Below are 17,070 nucleotides of genomic sequence, written 5' to 3'. Positions count from 1 at the left end.
GGCCTTCTGTGTGCGAGTCGATGTCCGCGCACTGAAAAAGACGTCCGATGGAATCAAGAAGGCGGAGACGTGAGGCTTGTTCTGGTGAAAAGACAGTGAAGGCGCGGCATGACGACGTTGGCGAGAATTCTTGGTGTTGTCTGCGAAGAACGAAAAGATGACTCGCTGGACAAAATCCAACCAGGATCGACGTCCGAAACCAGCGGATCTGTTGACCATGAAAGACAAGATGCCATGGCAAGCGTACGCCTTGGTCGTCTAGCCAGCTTTCTAATCCGTTGTCCTGAACCCTTTTGGCGGTTAGGTAATGGATTCTGGCCGACAGGAAACTCTCTGTTCAGGCTTCTGAGGTCTTTCTGTCCCGCAAAAGATGACCATAGAGCAGAGAGAGGTCTCTGAAGATGAGTCAGAAAAACAACATTCGCGCTGCCTCCCGACACGAGATGGACGAAGAAGATAATAATCCTGCCTACGGCATTCTTTCCCGTCCGGCCCTCCGTCTCGGACCCCAAAGAGATGCCAAGCGCGCTCCTCCCGCGGCGCCTGGTCGTGGCGCTCTCACCCCGCAGACTAGTTTCGAGCTACTTCAAAGTTCAGCAGCAACGCGGCAATTGGCTTGATCTAGGACCGTTACTCTTCTCGGTCCGGCAAGGCGTTCCATCGTCCAAGACATCTCTGAAGGTCACCTTATAGCACCCAACTACATTGGTTTGAAATCTTTCGGCGGGATACTGGGATAGTCGCCACGCGGGGCGGATGATACCGCTCTAGTCCCAAATCAATTGACTTGCGCCTTGCCGCTACCCTACTCGATTAGGAAGTGTGATGGGGTCATTCCTCCCTCTCTCAAAAGTTTCCGCTTTGGCGTGCGGCAGTTCAACGTCAGCTTGGGTCAGCTCATCTCAATTCGGCTTACGGGGCGGAATTCAATCTGGACATCGCATGTTCTCTCTTCCGCTCTTGAACGACACAAATGTCGTGGACGTCAGACCGTCAAATGCAATGACAACGTGAAGACTCGACTGACACAACCTAAACAATGCCACGGGTAAACCGGCAGCGGCATACAGTCGCCAGATCAAAAAGCATATTAACGGCGGGGGTATATGTACGGGCTATTTGAGCAACAATGTCCATTTCATCAGTCAAGTCTCAAATCAGCAACAATCAAAAATGTTGTCCTCAATCACACCGTCAGTCCCCGCCAAGCCGACCCTCTCGGCTCCGGCCGTGGAAGTCACTCCAAAAGCCCAGGAGCAGTCACCATTTGGTCATTCTTTTAGCAAAGTCATGCTTCCAAAAAACAGCCCGCGCACCGTTGACGAGCTGATTCGGGCCAGAGCTAAGAGCGACCCTGACTTTCCCGTCATTGCATACCCCTGGAAGGGCACAACCTACACTTACTACACTTACCGCCAACTCGACGTGTATGCGCATCGGATTGCAAAGAAATATGCAGAGATTCTCCCACCGCGGCGCACCGCCTCCGAGGAATCCACCGTTGTTGCCATGCTCGGCCTCTCGACGTTTGACTACCTTGTGATGATGCTGGCGCTGACCAAGCTCGGCCACACGTGCCTGCTCATGTCGACGCGCATCGTGCAAGAGGCGTACACGTCACTGATCAAGAACACGGGAGCGCGGCACATGTTTGTCGATGCCAATTTCAGCGACACGGCAAGCGCGCTGTCAAAAGAATTGCCGGACCTGCGAGTAGTCCCAATGGTGACGCGTACCGAGTACGAGCAGCCCATCAGCGTGGCAGACGTCGCCGTCGACACAAACCTGACGCCGCATCTGGATCCAGAGACGCTGCAGCATCAGGTCGTGTGGATAATTCATTCCAGCGGGTCGACGAGCTTGCCCAAGCCCGTTCCCCTGACCCAGGTTGGATGCATGAACAACTACGCCGTGGGACTGTTCTCCAGTGGACTCATTCTCGGCCCCCTTTTCCACGCCCTCGGCACTGGATGCACCTTCGGCTCCATCTTCAACAAGTGCACAGTCTACCATTATAACGCCGAGCTGCCCCTCACCCGGCCGTACCTGGTTGAAATTATCAAAAATAACGACATTGGGATCTTGTTTGGCCAGCCGTATGCGCTCAATCTGCTGGCTGAGACGGACGAGGGCGTGCAGTGTCTGAAAAAGATCGGACTTGTCACTTACGGCGGCTCGCCTTTTCCAGATGCGCTGGGCGACAAGCTTGTGGCCGAAGGCGTCAATCTAATGGCGCACTATGGAGCGTGAGTGATACTTTTCTTCCCTCGCGGCTGATAACTGACTTTTGGCAGGACTGAGACGGGCATGATCATGTCGTCGCAGCGACCGCCCGAGGACAAGGCGTGGAACTATCTGCGCCCCATGACGGACGCGGTGCCATACCTGCGCTTTGAAGACCGCGAAGGGGGCTTATATGAGTTGGTAGTCCTAGACGGATGGTAAGCTGCGCCACATCGAAGACATCATTTCAACCAACTGACAATAGACGGCAGGAAATCCAAAATGCTCACCAACCGCCCCGATGGACATTACAACACCAAAGACTGCTTTGTGCCGCATCCCAGCATCCCCAACGCTTGGAAGTACTACTGCCGCATCGACGACGCGCTGACGCTCGTCAACGCCGAAAAGGCCAACCCGCTGCAAGTTGAAGGCCACGCACGCCAGAGCCGCTTTGTCGCCCACGCCCTCATGTTTGGCGCTGGCCGTGATCGACTGGGGCTCGCCGTGGTTTTGACGAGCGATGCGAAGGGCAAGTCGAGGGACGAGATTCTCGATGATGTCTTCACCGTCATCGAGCCCGCGCACAACGCGCTGCCGGCGTACGCCAAGATTGACCGCGACATGGTGCTCATGCTGCCAGCAGGGACGCAATGTCGGTGCACAGACAAAGGAACAGTGATTAGGCAGCCGTTCTACAAGCAGTTTGCCGCTGAGATCGATGCCATGTACGAGGACGCGGCGACGGGGACGCTGGCGCTGTCAGAGCCCGAATTGCGCGACTTTATCCGCAAGCAGGTCGTTGCCGTGACGAACAAGACAGCGGAGTTGAGTGATGACGCCGACTTCTTCGCACTCGGCATGGACTCATTGCAGACGGCCAGGCTGCGGACGGCCCTCATCAAGCACCTCGACACCGGCAGCAAGCAGCTGGGCCTCAACGTCGTCTTTGAGTACCCGAGCATCGCGGCGCTGGCCCAGCACCTGTATTCGCTGCGCACCGATACCTCCTCGTTTCCGTCCGCGGCAAAGACCATTGCCGGCATCCCAGCGTCAAAGATTGCAGAGATGGATGCCATGATAGCCCGCTACTCGACGCCGCTGCCAACGAAGCAGACAAACGGCACCGCCGCGTCCTCCATCGAAAAGGGGCACGTCGTCCTACTCACCGGGGCCACCGGCTCCCTCGGCGCCCACATCGCCGCACAACTCGCCTCTCTCCCATCCGTCACGCGCGTGTACTGCCTCATCCGCGCACAGTCGCCCTCGCACGCATCAACGCGCCTCTCCGACTCCTTCAAGGAGCGGCACCTCGCACTTCCCGCCGCCGCACACGCCAAACTGGCGCCTCTCCCCTCCGACCTCTCGCGCGACGACCTCGGCCTCGACGCCGATACCCTGAAGCAAATCGAACAGAAAGTCAGCCACGTGCTAGCCATCGGGTGGGCCGTCAACTTCACCGTCGCTCTGCGCTCCTTCGAAGCCGAAAACGTCGGCGGCGTGCGGCGACTGCTCGAGCTGTCCGCCCGCAGCGCGCGCGCCGCCCGCTTCACCTTCGCCAGCAGCGTCAGCGTCGTCGGCAACCTGGCGGCCGTCAAGAACCAGTCGTCCGGCACGCTGCGCGTCGACGAAGAACTGCCGCCCAGCCCGGCCGCCGCCATTGATATGGGGTACGGCCAGTCCAAACTCGTCACCGAGCACATGTGTGTCAACGCGGCGCGGCAAGTGCCCAGCCTGCGCGCGCGCGTGCTGCGCGTCGGACAAATCGTAGGAGACACGCGCGAGGGCGTCTGGAACACGCGGGAGGCAGTGCCGCTGATGCTGCGGACGGCGACATCACTGGGGGCGCTGCCCGCGCTCGACGACGAGGTACGCTGGCTGCCGGTCGACGACGTGGCGCGCGCGTTTGTCGAGGTGGGCGTGGTGGGGAAGGAAGACGAGGAGGCGCCCTCCGCCATCTACAACGTTAATAACCCGCACAAGATGCATTGGACGCGCGACTTGCTGCCCATGCTGCGCGAGTGCGGGTTGCGGTTCGAAACCGTGTCGGCGGGCGAGTGGCTGGAGCGGTTGCGCAAGTCGGAGAGCGATCCGGCTAAGAATCCGTCTATTAAGTTGTTGGGATTCTGGGAGCAGCAGATGAAGGGCGAGAAGAAGGAGTTGGAGGTTGAGTGGGCGACGGAGAGGGCGAGGGAGTGGTCGTCGACTATGGCTCAGTTGCCGGCGACTGGTAAGGAGCTCGTGAAGAAGATGGTTAGCTACTTTGTGAAGGAGGGTTGGAAGCAGTAGATGGTTTGTAATGCGGCGTCTTATGAATTTTCTACGATGTGATTAGCTCAAAGATGTCTTCTTCGTACATTCAAAATGTGTTAGACGCCAATCATCCGTCTGAAGAGTGCAGCCACCAAGTAAAGAATCACTCCCACGCCGCAAAAGAAGACGCCGGTCCAAAACGTGTGCCAAAACGCCATCCAGTAGAGCAACCGCCACACGTACTGCGCCTTGTCCTGGTAGTCCTTGGTCTCATAGACGTGTGGGAACTCTTGATCCGGGACATCGCGCTCCAAATGCTTACACAATGGTCCCCATCCCTGCTTGACGTTCCACACGAGCAGTCTGTCGTTGGGCACTTCTCTCTTGACGCGTTCGTTGTGCTCGTCGTAGTAATGTTTGCCCTGCGTAGCGCCGTACTTGACCATGAGTCTGTTCAAATCGTCCCACTTGTGCCATTCGGGATGAGGATTGACGTGGTGGATGTAGCGAGTGAGGAGCGACGGGTTCTTATAATGATGCGAGACGTTCCGGTAGATGGTTGCGCTGAACGATTTCCACCACACATCTGCATTGTCGCGGACGTTGAGGACAATCTGTCAGTGGTCAGCACGAGGCCTCGAGAGAAATCAACATAGTTACTTTTGCGTTGGGATAGACCTCGGCCAACTCCTTGCCAAACAGATTGCCCGGGTTGTCCACGACCGCCCGACAGCGTCCCAAGAGCGTGTTCCAATCGTCTTCAGTCATTGGAGGTCCTCCTTCCCATTTGGCTCGGATTGCTTTGCACCACAACTCGGCTTGGCCCCAGTGCCATGTCATGTAGTCGTAGTCGTACACATCCCTAAACCCGAGGATCTTGAGCGCCTCCCGGGTCGAAGAGGTGCCAGTCCGGGAAACACCCAGTACCAGCACCTTCATTGGCACAACACGCTTGACGGGCTCCTTCTCTTCGGCCATGATGACGGTAAAGACAGATCCGATGAAAGAGGAATGAGAGAGATATTAGAGAAGAAAATATATACTGGGTATCGCCCTTCATTGCGCTCATCCTGACAAACCACGCCTATAGACCGAGTTTTGCGTATATTAATAGTGAAACCTCGGGATGATGAAATCTAGCAGACGAATGGAAGGAAGTACCCGAACTGGACAAGTTACGGGAGTGGTCCAGGGATCATGCCAAGGGTTTCGCGCAAAGACACGAGAGCTGATGAGCTTGGCTGCGGTTATGAGACAAGCAGATGCCTGCCCCTTCACGCCTGCCTCGGTGGACCATGGTCGCACAGTTATAATGCTCGGTTTCGGATCGTCCATCAGCATTTGCTACAATGTGATGACGCTGGCTCTGGGCGGTCTTGGTGATTGCAGCACTGTGAGAGATGAATGGCCAATTTCGACTCACGAAGCTGCCTGCGGCTGAGCCAGCTGTTGCATTTGTGTCTGAAGCGTGATTATCTGCAGTTTGTCAGATGCTGCCTCGGGCTTGGGAACAGGAAGACGTACATCCATCTTCTTCCTTTCGCTCTTCTCCTGAACCTCGCCAATCTGCTTTTCGATGCGCTTGCTGTGATGTCTTAGTCCCCAGTCTGAAGAGATGTGTTCCCGTATACACACATTTCCTTTTCAATAAACTCCAAGCGGCCCTTGACGGCCATTTCTGCCTCTCCCTTGTCCTGCTTCAACAGCACTAGTCCGACGAGTTTGTAAACATTGGCGTCGCTGGGAATCTTGTCGAGTTCCTAGATAAAAGTATGAGATGCCGGTCGATTCCCTGCTAGTGTCGACTCACGGCCTGCACGCCCTGGTTTTCTTGTTGCTGCGATTCGAGCTTCTGGCGACCGTCGACAATAGTTTGGAGCTCTGGCTAGCGTTAGGAGGCCGTCTTCTGAGGGCGCTGATGGACGTACCAGTCTGGAGCGTGGTAAACTCGTCAGTGAGATCTTGGAGCTGTTTCTGCTGCTCCGCCATGGCCGCGATGGGTGATTCTGGAATGGTGGAGGAGTGAGTTCTGTCGTGAGTGCAAGTTTGGCGGGTGAATTGGCGGGATGGGCGCCATTGGCCGGACCGCTTGGCGCACCTCGAGCCTCGTCCCCCACGGACCGCAACACCTTGTCGCCGCCCTCACCGTCGCATTCTACCTTGTTGATTGGCAGACTTTTTGTCTCTAGTGGCTTTGTCTTTTTCCCAAGACTTCCGAGGTGCTGTTCACCGCCGCCAGCCAATCGCCATACGTCGTCCGCGACCGATAGCGCCCGCCTGTTGCCCTCGACAACGAGATCCACGAGCACCACGAGCTTTGACTTGACAAACACCGCCGTCGCTCCATCGTCAGCCCTCACGCGCAACCTGCAGCTCCTGCACGTTTCCAAACCCCCTCCACCATGAGTTCCGACTTTTTGGGCCGGGGAATCGATACCGTCAAAAAGGCAATCGAGACGGACACAAATGGCAACTACAAGGAGGCGTACGAGCTCTACTACCGGGCCCTCGAGCTGTTCATGCTGGCGCTCAAGTGGGAGAAGAATGCAAAGACCAAGGAAATGATTCGCAACAAGGTCGGCGAGTACATGGAGCGCGCCGAGGCGCTCAAGAACCACCTGGCGCAAAACGACACGGATAACAAGCGGAAGCCGAGCGCAGTAGGGTCAAATGGCAAGGTCGCCGGAGGCAGTGGCAAGAGCGGGGATGATGAGGAGGATGCCGACAGCAAGAAGTTGAGGGGCGCGTTGGCGGGTGCAATCTTGAGCGAGAAGCCAAACATCAAGTGGGAGGACGTGGCAGGCTTGGAGCAAGCAAAGGAGGCGCTCAAGGAGGCCGTGATATTACCCATCAAGTTTCCACATCTCTTTACGGGCAAGAGACAGCCGTGGAAGGGCATCCTGCTCTACGGACCTCCAGGTACCGGTAAGAGTTATCTCGCCAAGGCGGTGGCCACCGAGGCGAATAGCACATTCTTTAGCGTCAGCAGCTCCGACTTGGTTTCGAAATGGATGGGAGAGAGTGAAAGGTTGGTCTGCAAATTCCCTGGAGGATTGCCGCTGATCTGGACAGGCTCGTCAAGCAACTCTTCAACATGGCACGAGAGAACAAGCCGTCAATCATCTTCATTGATGAAATCGACGCCCTGTGCGGTCCTCGCGGCGAGGGCGAGTCGGAGGCTTCACGGCGTATCAAGACGGAACTGCTGGTTCAGATGGACGGTGTTGGCAAGGACTCCAAGGGCGTGCTCATTCTCGGTGCCACAAACATTCCTTGGCAACTGGACGCGGCCATTCGGCGACGTTTCCAAAGACGCGTGCATATTAGCTTGCCGGATCTGCCGGCCAGGATGAAGATGTTTGAGCTGGCCGTCGGCTCAACGCCATGCTCGCTCAAGCCCGAGGATTTCAAGGAGCTGGGAAGGTTGAGCGAAGGCTACTCTGGCAGCGACATAAGTATCGCTGTGCAGGACGCTCTGATGCAGCCTGTGAGGAAGATTCAGACTGCAACACACTACAAAAAGGTGAGAAGGAGACTTACAAAAAGCTCGTGACTGACTTGGTGCAGGTCCTCGTGGATGGACAAGAAAAACTCACGCCTTGTTCGCCGGGCGACAGTGCGGCCATGGAAATGACGTGGACAGACGTCGAATCGGACCAACTCTTGGAGCCTCCGCTGATGCTCAAAGACTTTATCAAGGCCATCAAGAGCTCGAGACCAACCGTCAGCCAGGATGACCTCAAGAAGAATGCAGACTGGACACTGGAGTTTGGTAGCGAGGGCGCATGAAAATACCAAGACGATTTCCTTGAGCTATACATAGCGGGTGGGCGGATACAGGCGTGTGTTGAGACGAGTCAATGTTATTATTTTCAAGAGACTGATGGACTGCATCTTCATCTGACGTGCTCCATGCCCTGTCCGTGCACCAGCTCCCAAGGACATGACTCGTGGCTGCAGACAACAACAACCCGTTTGCATCTCGTTGTCTTGACATTGTTCTCTTTGGCATATGTCGAAACTAGTTGATTTATTCAATAGAGTTTCCGGACTATTTTTTCGTAGCTTTGTAAGCTCCCACGGCTACTAGCTGTTAACAGTGCAGCTCCCTAGCTCAGCTCCGTCACCCCACAGCTCCAACATGCTGCGGAACTCTCTTTTGGCGGCCTTGACCTTGACGCTGCCACTTTCTTCCTCAAGCTCGCAAACGCCTACTGATCATCAAGAACACCTTTCCATACTCGATGGACCGGTAAAAACCATTGCCATCATAGGTAGAAGCATCTCTCTCCCATCAACAACTATCAACTAACGCTCAATACCAGGAGCCGGCGCCGCGGGCTCATCCGCTGCCTACCATCTGTCCCAATATGCCTCGATGGCGGGCATCACGACCAACATCACCGTGTTTGAGCGCTCGGCGTACGTGGGCGGGCGCTCGACGACGGTCCACGCGTGGGACGACCCGTTGCAACCCGTCGAGCTGGGCGCCAGCATATTTGTCAAGGTCAACCACATCCTGATGGAGGCGGTGCAACGCTTCAACCTGACGGTCGCGACGCCGGACTTGGGGCTGACGAAAACAAACGCTGCCACGGACGACAAAGAGGAGGAACAGGACGATGACGACGACGATGGGGACTATGTGGGCATCTGGAATGGACGCGAATTTGTGTTCCGCGGGGACGACGAGCTGGGATGGTGGGATACGCTCAAAATGCTGTGGAAGTACGGGTTGGCGCCGATCAGGACCAAGCGGCTGATGAGCCAGACGGTGGGCCAGTTTTTGAAAATGTACGAGGAGCCGCATTTTCCGTGGAGGAGCTTGACGGACAAGGCGATGGAGCTGGGACTGGTCAGGCCCGTGGCCATGACTGGAGAGGCTTTCTTGAAGGAGAATGGCGCTGGAGGTTTGTTCGCGGAGGAGGTGGTGCAGGCGAGGTATGTCTAATTCTGATATTTTGAGAATTCAACTGACAAGCCCAGCACCCGCGTCAACTACGCCCAGAACCTCCCGCTCATCAATGGCCTCATCACCATGGTCTGCATGGCCACCGACGGCGCCAAATCTGTGCCGGGCGGCAACTGGCGCATCTTCTCATCTTTCCTATCCTCTACCCCGAATCTCTCAACACGGCTCAACACGTCCGTCTCCGCCCTGACAAAACAGTCCGACTCGACCTACACCCTCATCCCCAAAACGACATCCGACCAAACGCTGGCGCCGGAGCACTTCGACACCGTCATCCTCGCCGCCCCGTACCACCAATCCAACATCACACTCACGCCGAAGCCGGAGCAGGAGCCGGCCGACCTACCCTTCGTAACGCTGCACGTGACGCTGCTGTCGTCGCCGCACCGCCTCTCGCCGTCCTACTTCGCGCTCACGCCCGCCGACGGGCCCGTCCCCTCCGTCGTTCTGACGACGCTGCCACCGGACGTGCGCCCCGACGGGCCCAAGGACCGTCAATTCGCCGGACCGGCCGGCTTCTTCAGCATCAGCACGCTGCGGCGCGCCACGAATCCGCACACGGGCCGCAGAGAGTATCTGTACAAGATCTTCAGCCCGAAGCCGGCCGACGACGCGTGGTTGTCGCGGCTGTTTGACTTGCCGCCGCCGCCTGTTGATGAGGGCATCAGTGAGCGCGATGTCTCGTGGATCTACCGCAAGGTTTGGCAGTCGTATCCCTATGAGTCGCCCCGCGTCTCGTTTGATGATGTGTGTCTTGATGGCTGCGATCGAGGTGGCGCTGGTGGTGGACTGTGGTATACGGGCGGCATTGAAGGCTTCATCTCGACCATGGAGACGAGCGCGCTCATGGGGCGGAATGTCGCTAAACTCATTGTGGACGGGTGGGTCGAGGGAAAGGGGGCGAGAGTTGTGAATGTGGATGGAGATGCGGCAGCGGAGGCGGGCACGGAGGGTGAGGGTGGAAAGGAGTTGTAGGACTGGATGAGATGGATTTCAGCACCTCTCTCCCCTCAAAAATAGGCTTGATTTCGAGTATGAAGGCACTTGAGTTTCCAACCCACTCTTGACCACTTCTGACTCTTCAGTTGGCTCCAGGATCAAAGTCTTTACGGTCTTCCTGCCAAACAGCATAGACGCCCCATACTATTTCTTCCCGACGTGCTGGTAAGCTGAACGTGCTGATCAGGCACTGCACGCGCATGCTGATTACCCAGACACGGGAGGTATCGAACGAGTTGACACGCCACGAAACTAGCTGCTTGGTGACCTAACGACTGCTCCCCATGTAGGTGGGCGCAACCATACATGTATTAGCTGACGAATTCTCCCAACCTCTCGCCTGTAGCCATACAGTAAAAATCCCCATTACACAGCGGCAGCACCAGGACATCTCATTTCTCTCCACCGCATGATGTGCTGCTCCTTGGTGTCGAAACTCATGATTGTCATTACGCTTTACGTTAGAAGCTAGGTAGCTATCCGAGCAATTTCTGGGTGTGTGTGTGTGTGTGTGTGTGTGTTTGTGTTTGTCGTTTCTTGGTCGCAAATGCTGCCGAACCGTTTGCCGTACTACATCATGCTGTGCCATCATGCCATGCGATGCCGTCCTTCCGTCCCGTCCATCCGTCCACTTTTCGTTACTCCTGGCTGCCGTCATTAAATCGGGCAATCGTTGTAAACAGATGCCATGCCATGCCATGCCATGCCATGCCCAACCCCAACCACGCAAATGCTCTTTTTTTTTAAAAAAAAAAAAAGAAAAAAAAAGAAAAAAAAAAAACCAACTCCAAAACCAACCATGGCAAGAACAAAACCCGAAAACCCGCCCCTTCAACACCTCACCATCCCTACAAAAAACTGCCCGGCCTCTCATCCTTCCAACAAAGTTCCCTCGCCTCAAAAGCCTTGGGATCGCGCCTCCTCTCCTCCTGACACCGTCTGCACCATCCCTCCTGCAAGATCCTCACATCCTCGATGTATGCGCACGCGGCGCGCATCTGCGTGTCGCGCGCGGCGGGGTTGCAGTTCGGGTCGCAGGCGGCGAGGTCGGCGAGGTTGAGTTTGCCGAGGGTGCAGAGGGACAGGGTGGGGGCTTCTTGGGGGGTGGCGCCGTGGTTGCATTGCCAGACGCGGGTCCATTCGTGGCACATGGTTGTTAAGGGGGAGGGGGTGGGAAGGGGGTTTGCTGAGGTGGTTGGAATGGTTGATGTGGTTGAGAGGGTGGGTGGAAAGGTAGGCTGGTAGGCAGGCTGATACCTGCGAGAGAGACTTTGAGGTGTTGTTGGTGTTGACAAAGAGATTTTGGATTCTGATGGAGTGGCGTCGATTGACAATGGTGTGTCGAGATATGTAGGTTGGTGGGACGAAGCAGGTGTGTAGATTGTGGTTTTATTGACACTTTCTGATATAGGTGTGGATAAACAGGAGCCAGAGAAAGATAGCCGCAGATCAAGTCCGCGAAGAATTGTCCGGGATAGATTTGTCGTTTTTGATTCAAGGGGCCTTGAGGAAATGCGCTCGACGACAAGACGAAGAGAAAGGACTTGTTCTCCTTTTGCAGCTTGAAGAGGAAGAAGAGAGGTAAAAGAGAAAGAAATTTTTTGTAGACTCAGACAGTAGAAGAAAACGACGACGACGATGATGATAGACCAAAAGCCTCACTCACCTCCAAGCAACAACGCCATCTTATATCGCCGCCACATGCTGCTTTTTTGCACTCGGCAGTATCCTCCCCAACACCATCCACCATTTCACCGATAGATGCACGACTGCTGACAACAGCCCAGCCAGTCCAGCCAGAGCGCCCGGGCAGCGCCATCGCCCAGCGCCCAACAAGCACCACCCACTGGATGGATATGATGGGCTCAACGCAACGCAACGGACGAACGAACAACGCCTCATCGCCAGCCGCAGTGCCAGCCGCAACTCTTCTCACTGAAACTTGCTGCTTCCTTGGAGCGCAGGCAGACAGGGGACTGCGATGATGATGATGATGATGAGGAGGAGCAGCAGCAGCAGCCAGCAGCAAGAGCAATGTATGTGTGTATGTGGAGTGGGGCGGGGCGGATAGGGCGCGACGTGTGAAGAAAGACCTACCCTTGTCCATGAGAGAAGCTGAGTGAGTGGGTGAGTGAGTGAGTGAGTGAGTGAGTGGGTGAGTAGGTGAGTGCCGCGAAACCAATCAGGTGCACGGCATACCGAGGCTCAATAGATTGGGGAGCCTCCACGTGGGGGGTGGGTGGGAAAAATCGATAGTCGCAGTGTCGCTATGAGAGGATGCGGACAGCAGTGGCTGATGGCGGCGTGACGTTGGTTCCTGTATGATCAGTGCCAAGTGACTGGTGAGGCTGATGAGGCTCTCTGCGGAAGGGAGGACGTCGTGGAGCTTTCTCGTTGCTGCAAATCAACACGAGATGTGGAGAACTGCTGCGATCCACCTGCTTCTTGCTTTGTCTGGGCTAGACTGAACTGAATCACTGATGGAAAAGCGTGGCGCGCTGGATACCGAGGAAGATTCCAAATCTCCAAGGTCATCGACAGCTGCTTCTGCTGGCAAAAGGCGCCTCGTCGTCGAATTGACAGAGCCATTATTGATGGCAGCAGTGCGCGTGTAAAAGCAAGACCAACCGGTCTCATTCCACTCGTATCCACACCTTTTTTTGATCTCAACAGTGGAGTTTCTGGGTCTTTGTGCGACCGGATCTCGCGTCACCATCCATGCTGCAGCAAGCCTATCCTCCGATCGCCCGCCTGCCCGCCCCACGCTCGCTCGTACCTAGGCAAGTGACTATTTTCAGCAGCTACAATGTTGCAAAGAAGCGTCGTCGTGATGACGTGCAGCAGTGCGGCGGCGGCGGCGTTTGGTGAACCATTGAATTGTGCGCAGTGAAGAGTTGCAAGGACCCGCCACCCCATCAAGGGCATGATGAAGAAGAGGAGGGCCCGTGGACCACACATCACGACGACTCGGCGATGCCGGAGCATGATGCCAAGGCAAAATAATATCGACAGGTAGACGAGCAAGTGCGAGGCGGCGAAATAAGCAGCAGGGCCTTTGAGCCATTTGGAGGCGGGCGGCAGCTGAGAAGCCGAACGCAAAGAGGCGAATCAACATGGGCAATTGGTGGCGCCGAGCTGAGCCGCGCACGCTGGAAGTTCGGGGGAGGGTGGTACAAATTACGCCACGCCACTCTTTGTACGACGACGACGACGACACGGACACCGATGAAGAAAAACAAGAGACGGTGTGAGATGAAGGGGGAAAAGGGACTCAGCTGGTCTCTGGTCTTCCTCTCGAGGACAACGACGTAGGCCAAGCAGAGACGAGGACTTGTAGCCGTGATACGAGGCCGGCACATGATGCCATGCTTAGAAGTCGAGGAGAGCAAGCAAGCAAGCAGAGAGCGGACTGGCTGGGCAGATCGGTTGCGGCGGTTCTCGGTGGTTTGGCGGCGGCAATTGGGATGGCAGGAGACGTGCTGTTGAGGAGGCGTGCGTGGGATATGGGATGAGAGGAGCGGGTCAAACAGCGGCTGTGTCGACGACCGTCACCGCGGCTCTGCTCCAAGGGTCCAAGGCGTACAGCAGCGAGGGAGAGATGGGCTGCCGTACCGTTCTAAGAAGAAGTGGTAGTGGTGGTGGTGGTGGTGGACGACGAGGTGGATGGAGATGATAGGAGCCGCAGCGGGCAAGGCTTAAGGTAGTCAGGGGATCTTGAGGGCGATGACATGTGTCGGACAAAAATTGGGGCTCGAGCGGTGGGCGGCGGGCTCACCGCCGTGGGTAAAAGCTGGTGGTGACATGATTGTTGGTGGAGGAGCGTCGAGGTCGTCGGGGTCGGGTGGAGTCGAGTGCACGTGCTCGGTGCGGATCAGAGGCCGAAGCTCGACAGCTCGACTCGACTCGACTCGACTCGACTCGACTCGACTCTCCACCTCTTTGACAGGCACCACCCAGCTTCTCCACGACGACACGTCGGACGTTCTGCGGGACGTGTTCCCAGTCGCCGTTGAGAAGAGAACGAAGCCAGCCACCGCCCAGCCGACGACGACGAGACGCGAACGAGGACGAAGGCCATGCACGACGGCCAAAGAGGAGGAGTCGCGCATCAAAAAGAAATCGCCGCCGCTGGATCGAATCAACCTGCCGCTCTCGAATCTTTTGGTTGAAACGCCCTGTCCCGCACAAGCTTACGCCATAGCCGTCGGATGGCGTGGTGACCCCAGGCAATGATCCGGGGGGGGGGGGGTCAAGTCAAGACTGAGGTGGACTCAGGACTCAGAGAAGCAAGGTCTTCAGTTCCTGTCCCCTTTCCACTTGGGGAAGGATGGGCGCGGGCATTTCACGGTCAGACCATTTAGAGATGAGGTAGTGAGGTGAGCGGTCACGGCTGAGCCCCATAAGATAACCGGGTACATGTAGCTTGATTCAGAAGCCTTGCAATTTGTGATGTGCGTGACTTCCAGGGCGTTTCAGCTTCTATATTCGCAAAATCCAACGCGGCCAATCACCGACCCTCGCCGGGAACAACGACGCTCCGCCACGTCGAGCTGTGAAAAGAATAATCAGCCTTATATGACAGACGTCCGTCCCCTTCGCCGTCGTCGCTCCTAGGTGTTCAAATATCCGCCCCCTTCGCTTTCTCCTGGTTTTTCTGGTTGGCCAAATTGCTGCTCTTCCCACTTCCAGTCTCTCCCCGGGCCTCCGCACCTCCAGCTCCGCCCTCCGGATCGCCAGATCATCCAATCCTTTTTTTTTTTTTTTTTTTCCCCATCCATGCCCTTGAGAATGTCCCACTACTATTACAACGAGGCGGACCTCGCCATGATGGACATTTTCCCTGCCTCGTCCTCGTCCTCGACGCCCTCGTCGACCATCTACGCGCCTCCCTGCCACATGCCTCCTCACCAACGCTCTGGCTACGACCCGCGCACCACCAGCGTCTCCATGACTGCTGGCTACCTCCCGCAACCCTCGGCCATGCCGCACCAATCCTACTCGCACCAGAACTACTGGACCGGCCACCAGCATTCGGTTCCCCAGCAACATCCACTTCCTCAAGCCACCATGGGCCTGCCCTCCATGGCGCCGTACCCCTCGTCGACCATTGCCTACACCCACCCGCAACAATTTGCCCCTGAGACGACTCTTCCCTCGAGCTACTCGCTCCACCACCGCACCGAAAGGTCACCGTCGACCGTGTCCACCGGAGCATTTTCGCCCCAGCCGTCGGTCGACGGAAGCGTCGTGGGTGTTGAGTACTCGCGTTCCATGTCGCCCAGCTCCAACTCTCCCGACCTGCGGGCCTACGGGTACCTGAACAAGAACGGAACCTGGACCTGCGCGTATCCCGGCTGCACCAGCAAGGCCGTCTTCACGCGCGGCTGCGACCTGCGCAAGCATCACAAGCGGCACACCAAGTCCTTCTTCTGCCGCCAAGAAGGCTGCCCGCAGGCGACGGGCGGCGGCTTCTCCAGCAAAAAGGATCTGGCGCGGCACGAGGCCAAGCACAACCCGGGCGTCATTTGCGAGTGGGAGGGCTGCGAAAGAATTTTCAGCAGAGTCGACAATATGGTGAGTCGCTGAGCGGCACATCTCAATCTCGTGGAAAGTGTGACTGACGGTGCACATGACAGAGAGATCACGTCAAGCGGATACATCTCAAGGGCGCCAGGCCCCAACCGGCCAAGCGCGGCTCGACATCGTAAAGCGTTCAACGGCCCGCGCGTTTTCAAACTCTTCTCTCCTTCCTGCCGCCGCCGGCCCAGCATGCCGTGTCTTGATTCAAACCCAGAGTCGGATAAATGCGGATGCGACCAAGCTAAACCCTGTTGATCGCCACGGCTACGTCACGCCCAGCGCGGTCTAGACGACACTCCGTCCATGTGGATATTTGCACAGAACTTTTTGTGTTTCTTGATCAAATCCCGAAGCATTGTATTTTTTATTTTTTTTGTTTTGTCACTCTGCATGAGTCGCACGGCGGCTCGCAAATTTTTTTTTTTTTTTTTTTGGCGCATAGATGTTTCTCATAGATGGGGGGTTTATCTGGGTTGGTGGGACGGGGATTGGTCTCTGGATTTTCATGGAGGAACACAAGTCTTAATTTGGCAGAAAAGCATTGGCATTGTCAAAGCGGGCGTAGGAGGCGTCATTGGCGTTTCTGGTGGGCGGGAAATCATCATCATTTATGATGCCCCAGGCAGCATACCTACTAGCATCGGGGGAAAGGCCGCGGGTCTCTCGAGTCAATACGCATGCATGGATCGTTTTGTACATGGAAAGCACGAGTTGCACACCAGAGGTCTACGGTTGCACTTTGAATGGGTCAGACGACGCCGTCTCTTCTCTTGCGCATAACGAAGGAAAAAGATGGCTTCTCCGCTTTGTTTCTTGGCGGGTTGGTGCTCCAGAGTGCTGCAGGGTCTTGACAGCCGCGGACCTGTGGCTTGTTTCCTGATGGACGGGGATCATGGAAGAGGATGTTCAGACAAAACCACAACGCCGACAGACAGCGAAAAGAACAACGACCGAACGACGCAAGAACCAGGGACGGCGATGTGACCCTGGCAGTGGGATTGTGCTGTCGATCGGCGTTTCTGCGCGTGGTCCATGACGGGTGA

The 17,070-nt window shown here is 56.4% G+C and overlaps 9 protein-coding genes across 9 annotated transcripts; 5 read left to right on the top strand and 4 right to left on the bottom strand.

Moving 5' to 3' along the window:
- Positions 1-1,290: 1,290 nt before the first annotated feature.
- On the top strand, positions 1,291-4,512 carry IWZ02DRAFT_376562 (putative NRPS-like enzyme; the record flags this gene model as incomplete). The annotated part of the gene is made up of 3 exons (XM_066764897.1): positions 1,291-2,246; positions 2,295-2,441; positions 2,496-4,512. The coding sequence occupies 3 exons, from the start codon at positions 1,291-1,293 to the stop codon at positions 4,510-4,512; spliced, it is 3,120 nt and encodes a 1,039-aa protein (XP_066622785.1).
- An 80-nt stretch (positions 4,513-4,592) lies between these two features.
- Positions 4,593-5,454, bottom strand: IWZ02DRAFT_490023 (uncharacterized protein; the record flags this gene model as incomplete). The annotated part of the gene is made up of 2 exons (XM_066769628.1): positions 4,593-5,090; positions 5,137-5,454. The coding sequence occupies 2 exons, from the start codon at positions 5,452-5,454 to the stop codon at positions 4,593-4,595; spliced, it is 816 nt and encodes a 271-aa protein (XP_066622784.1).
- Positions 5,455-5,895: 441 nt separating this feature from the next.
- On the bottom strand, positions 5,896-6,465 carry IWZ02DRAFT_490022 (Prefoldin; the record flags this gene model as incomplete). The annotated part of the gene is made up of 5 exons (XM_066769627.1): positions 5,896-5,952; positions 6,001-6,061; positions 6,112-6,236; positions 6,287-6,357; positions 6,405-6,465. The coding sequence occupies 5 exons, from the start codon at positions 6,463-6,465 to the stop codon at positions 5,896-5,898; spliced, it is 375 nt and encodes a 124-aa protein (XP_066622783.1).
- A 225-nt stretch (positions 6,466-6,690) lies between these two features.
- Positions 6,691-8,402, top strand: IWZ02DRAFT_246856 (putative vacuolar sorting ATPase Vps4). The gene is made up of 3 exons (XM_066763127.1): positions 6,691-7,504; positions 7,549-7,999; positions 8,044-8,402. Exons 1-3 carry the CDS (start codon positions 6,879-6,881, stop codon positions 8,263-8,265), a joined length of 1,299 nt encoding a protein of 432 aa, XP_066622782.1. The 5' UTR covers positions 6,691-6,878; the 3' UTR covers positions 8,266-8,402.
- Position 8,403: 1 nt separating this feature from the next.
- On the top strand, positions 8,404-10,544 carry IWZ02DRAFT_246875 (prenylcysteine lyase). Its single transcript, XM_066763128.1, has 3 exons — positions 8,404-8,750; positions 8,802-9,417; positions 9,463-10,544. Exons 1-3 carry the CDS (start codon positions 8,618-8,620, stop codon positions 10,421-10,423), a joined length of 1,710 nt encoding a protein of 569 aa, XP_066622781.1. The 5' UTR covers positions 8,404-8,617; the 3' UTR covers positions 10,424-10,544.
- Positions 10,545-10,596: 52 nt separating this feature from the next.
- Positions 10,597-11,598, bottom strand: IWZ02DRAFT_517931 (uncharacterized protein). Its single transcript, XM_066770704.1, has one exon. It carries the CDS (start codon positions 11,319-11,321, stop codon positions 10,716-10,718), a length of 606 nt encoding a protein of 201 aa, XP_066622780.1. The 5' UTR covers positions 11,322-11,598; the 3' UTR covers positions 10,597-10,715.
- A 220-nt stretch (positions 11,599-11,818) lies between these two features.
- Positions 11,819-12,702, bottom strand: IWZ02DRAFT_246702 (uncharacterized protein). Its single transcript, XM_066763125.1, has one exon. It carries the CDS (start codon positions 12,552-12,554, stop codon positions 12,057-12,059), a length of 498 nt encoding a protein of 165 aa, XP_066622779.1. The 5' UTR covers positions 12,555-12,702; the 3' UTR covers positions 11,819-12,056.
- A 2,521-nt stretch (positions 12,703-15,223) lies between these two features.
- On the top strand, positions 15,224-16,155 carry IWZ02DRAFT_490019 (C2H2 type zinc finger domain-containing protein; the record flags this gene model as incomplete). Its single annotated transcript, XM_066769626.1, has 2 exons — positions 15,224-16,021; positions 16,084-16,155. The coding sequence occupies 2 exons, from the start codon at positions 15,224-15,226 to the stop codon at positions 16,153-16,155; spliced, it is 870 nt and encodes a 289-aa protein (XP_066622778.1).
- Positions 16,156-16,243: 88 nt separating this feature from the next.
- Positions 16,244-16,862, top strand: IWZ02DRAFT_246615 (uncharacterized protein). The gene has a single exon (XM_066763123.1). The coding sequence runs from the start codon at positions 16,331-16,333 to the stop codon at positions 16,805-16,807; it is 477 nt and encodes a 158-aa protein (XP_066622777.1). The 5' UTR covers positions 16,244-16,330; the 3' UTR covers positions 16,808-16,862.
- Positions 16,863-17,070: the final 208 nt, after the last annotated feature.

The sequence above is a fragment of the Phyllosticta citriasiana genome (assembly GCF_038021145.1).
Source record: "Phyllosticta citriasiana strain CBS 120426 chromosome Unknown IWZ02scaffold_6, whole genome shotgun sequence".
Classification (NCBI taxonomy): Eukaryota; Fungi; Ascomycota; class Dothideomycetes; order Botryosphaeriales; family Phyllostictaceae; genus Phyllosticta; species Phyllosticta citriasiana.
Note: the sequence above shows the minus strand (reverse complement) of the source record. Positions and strands in the feature narration are given on the sequence as shown.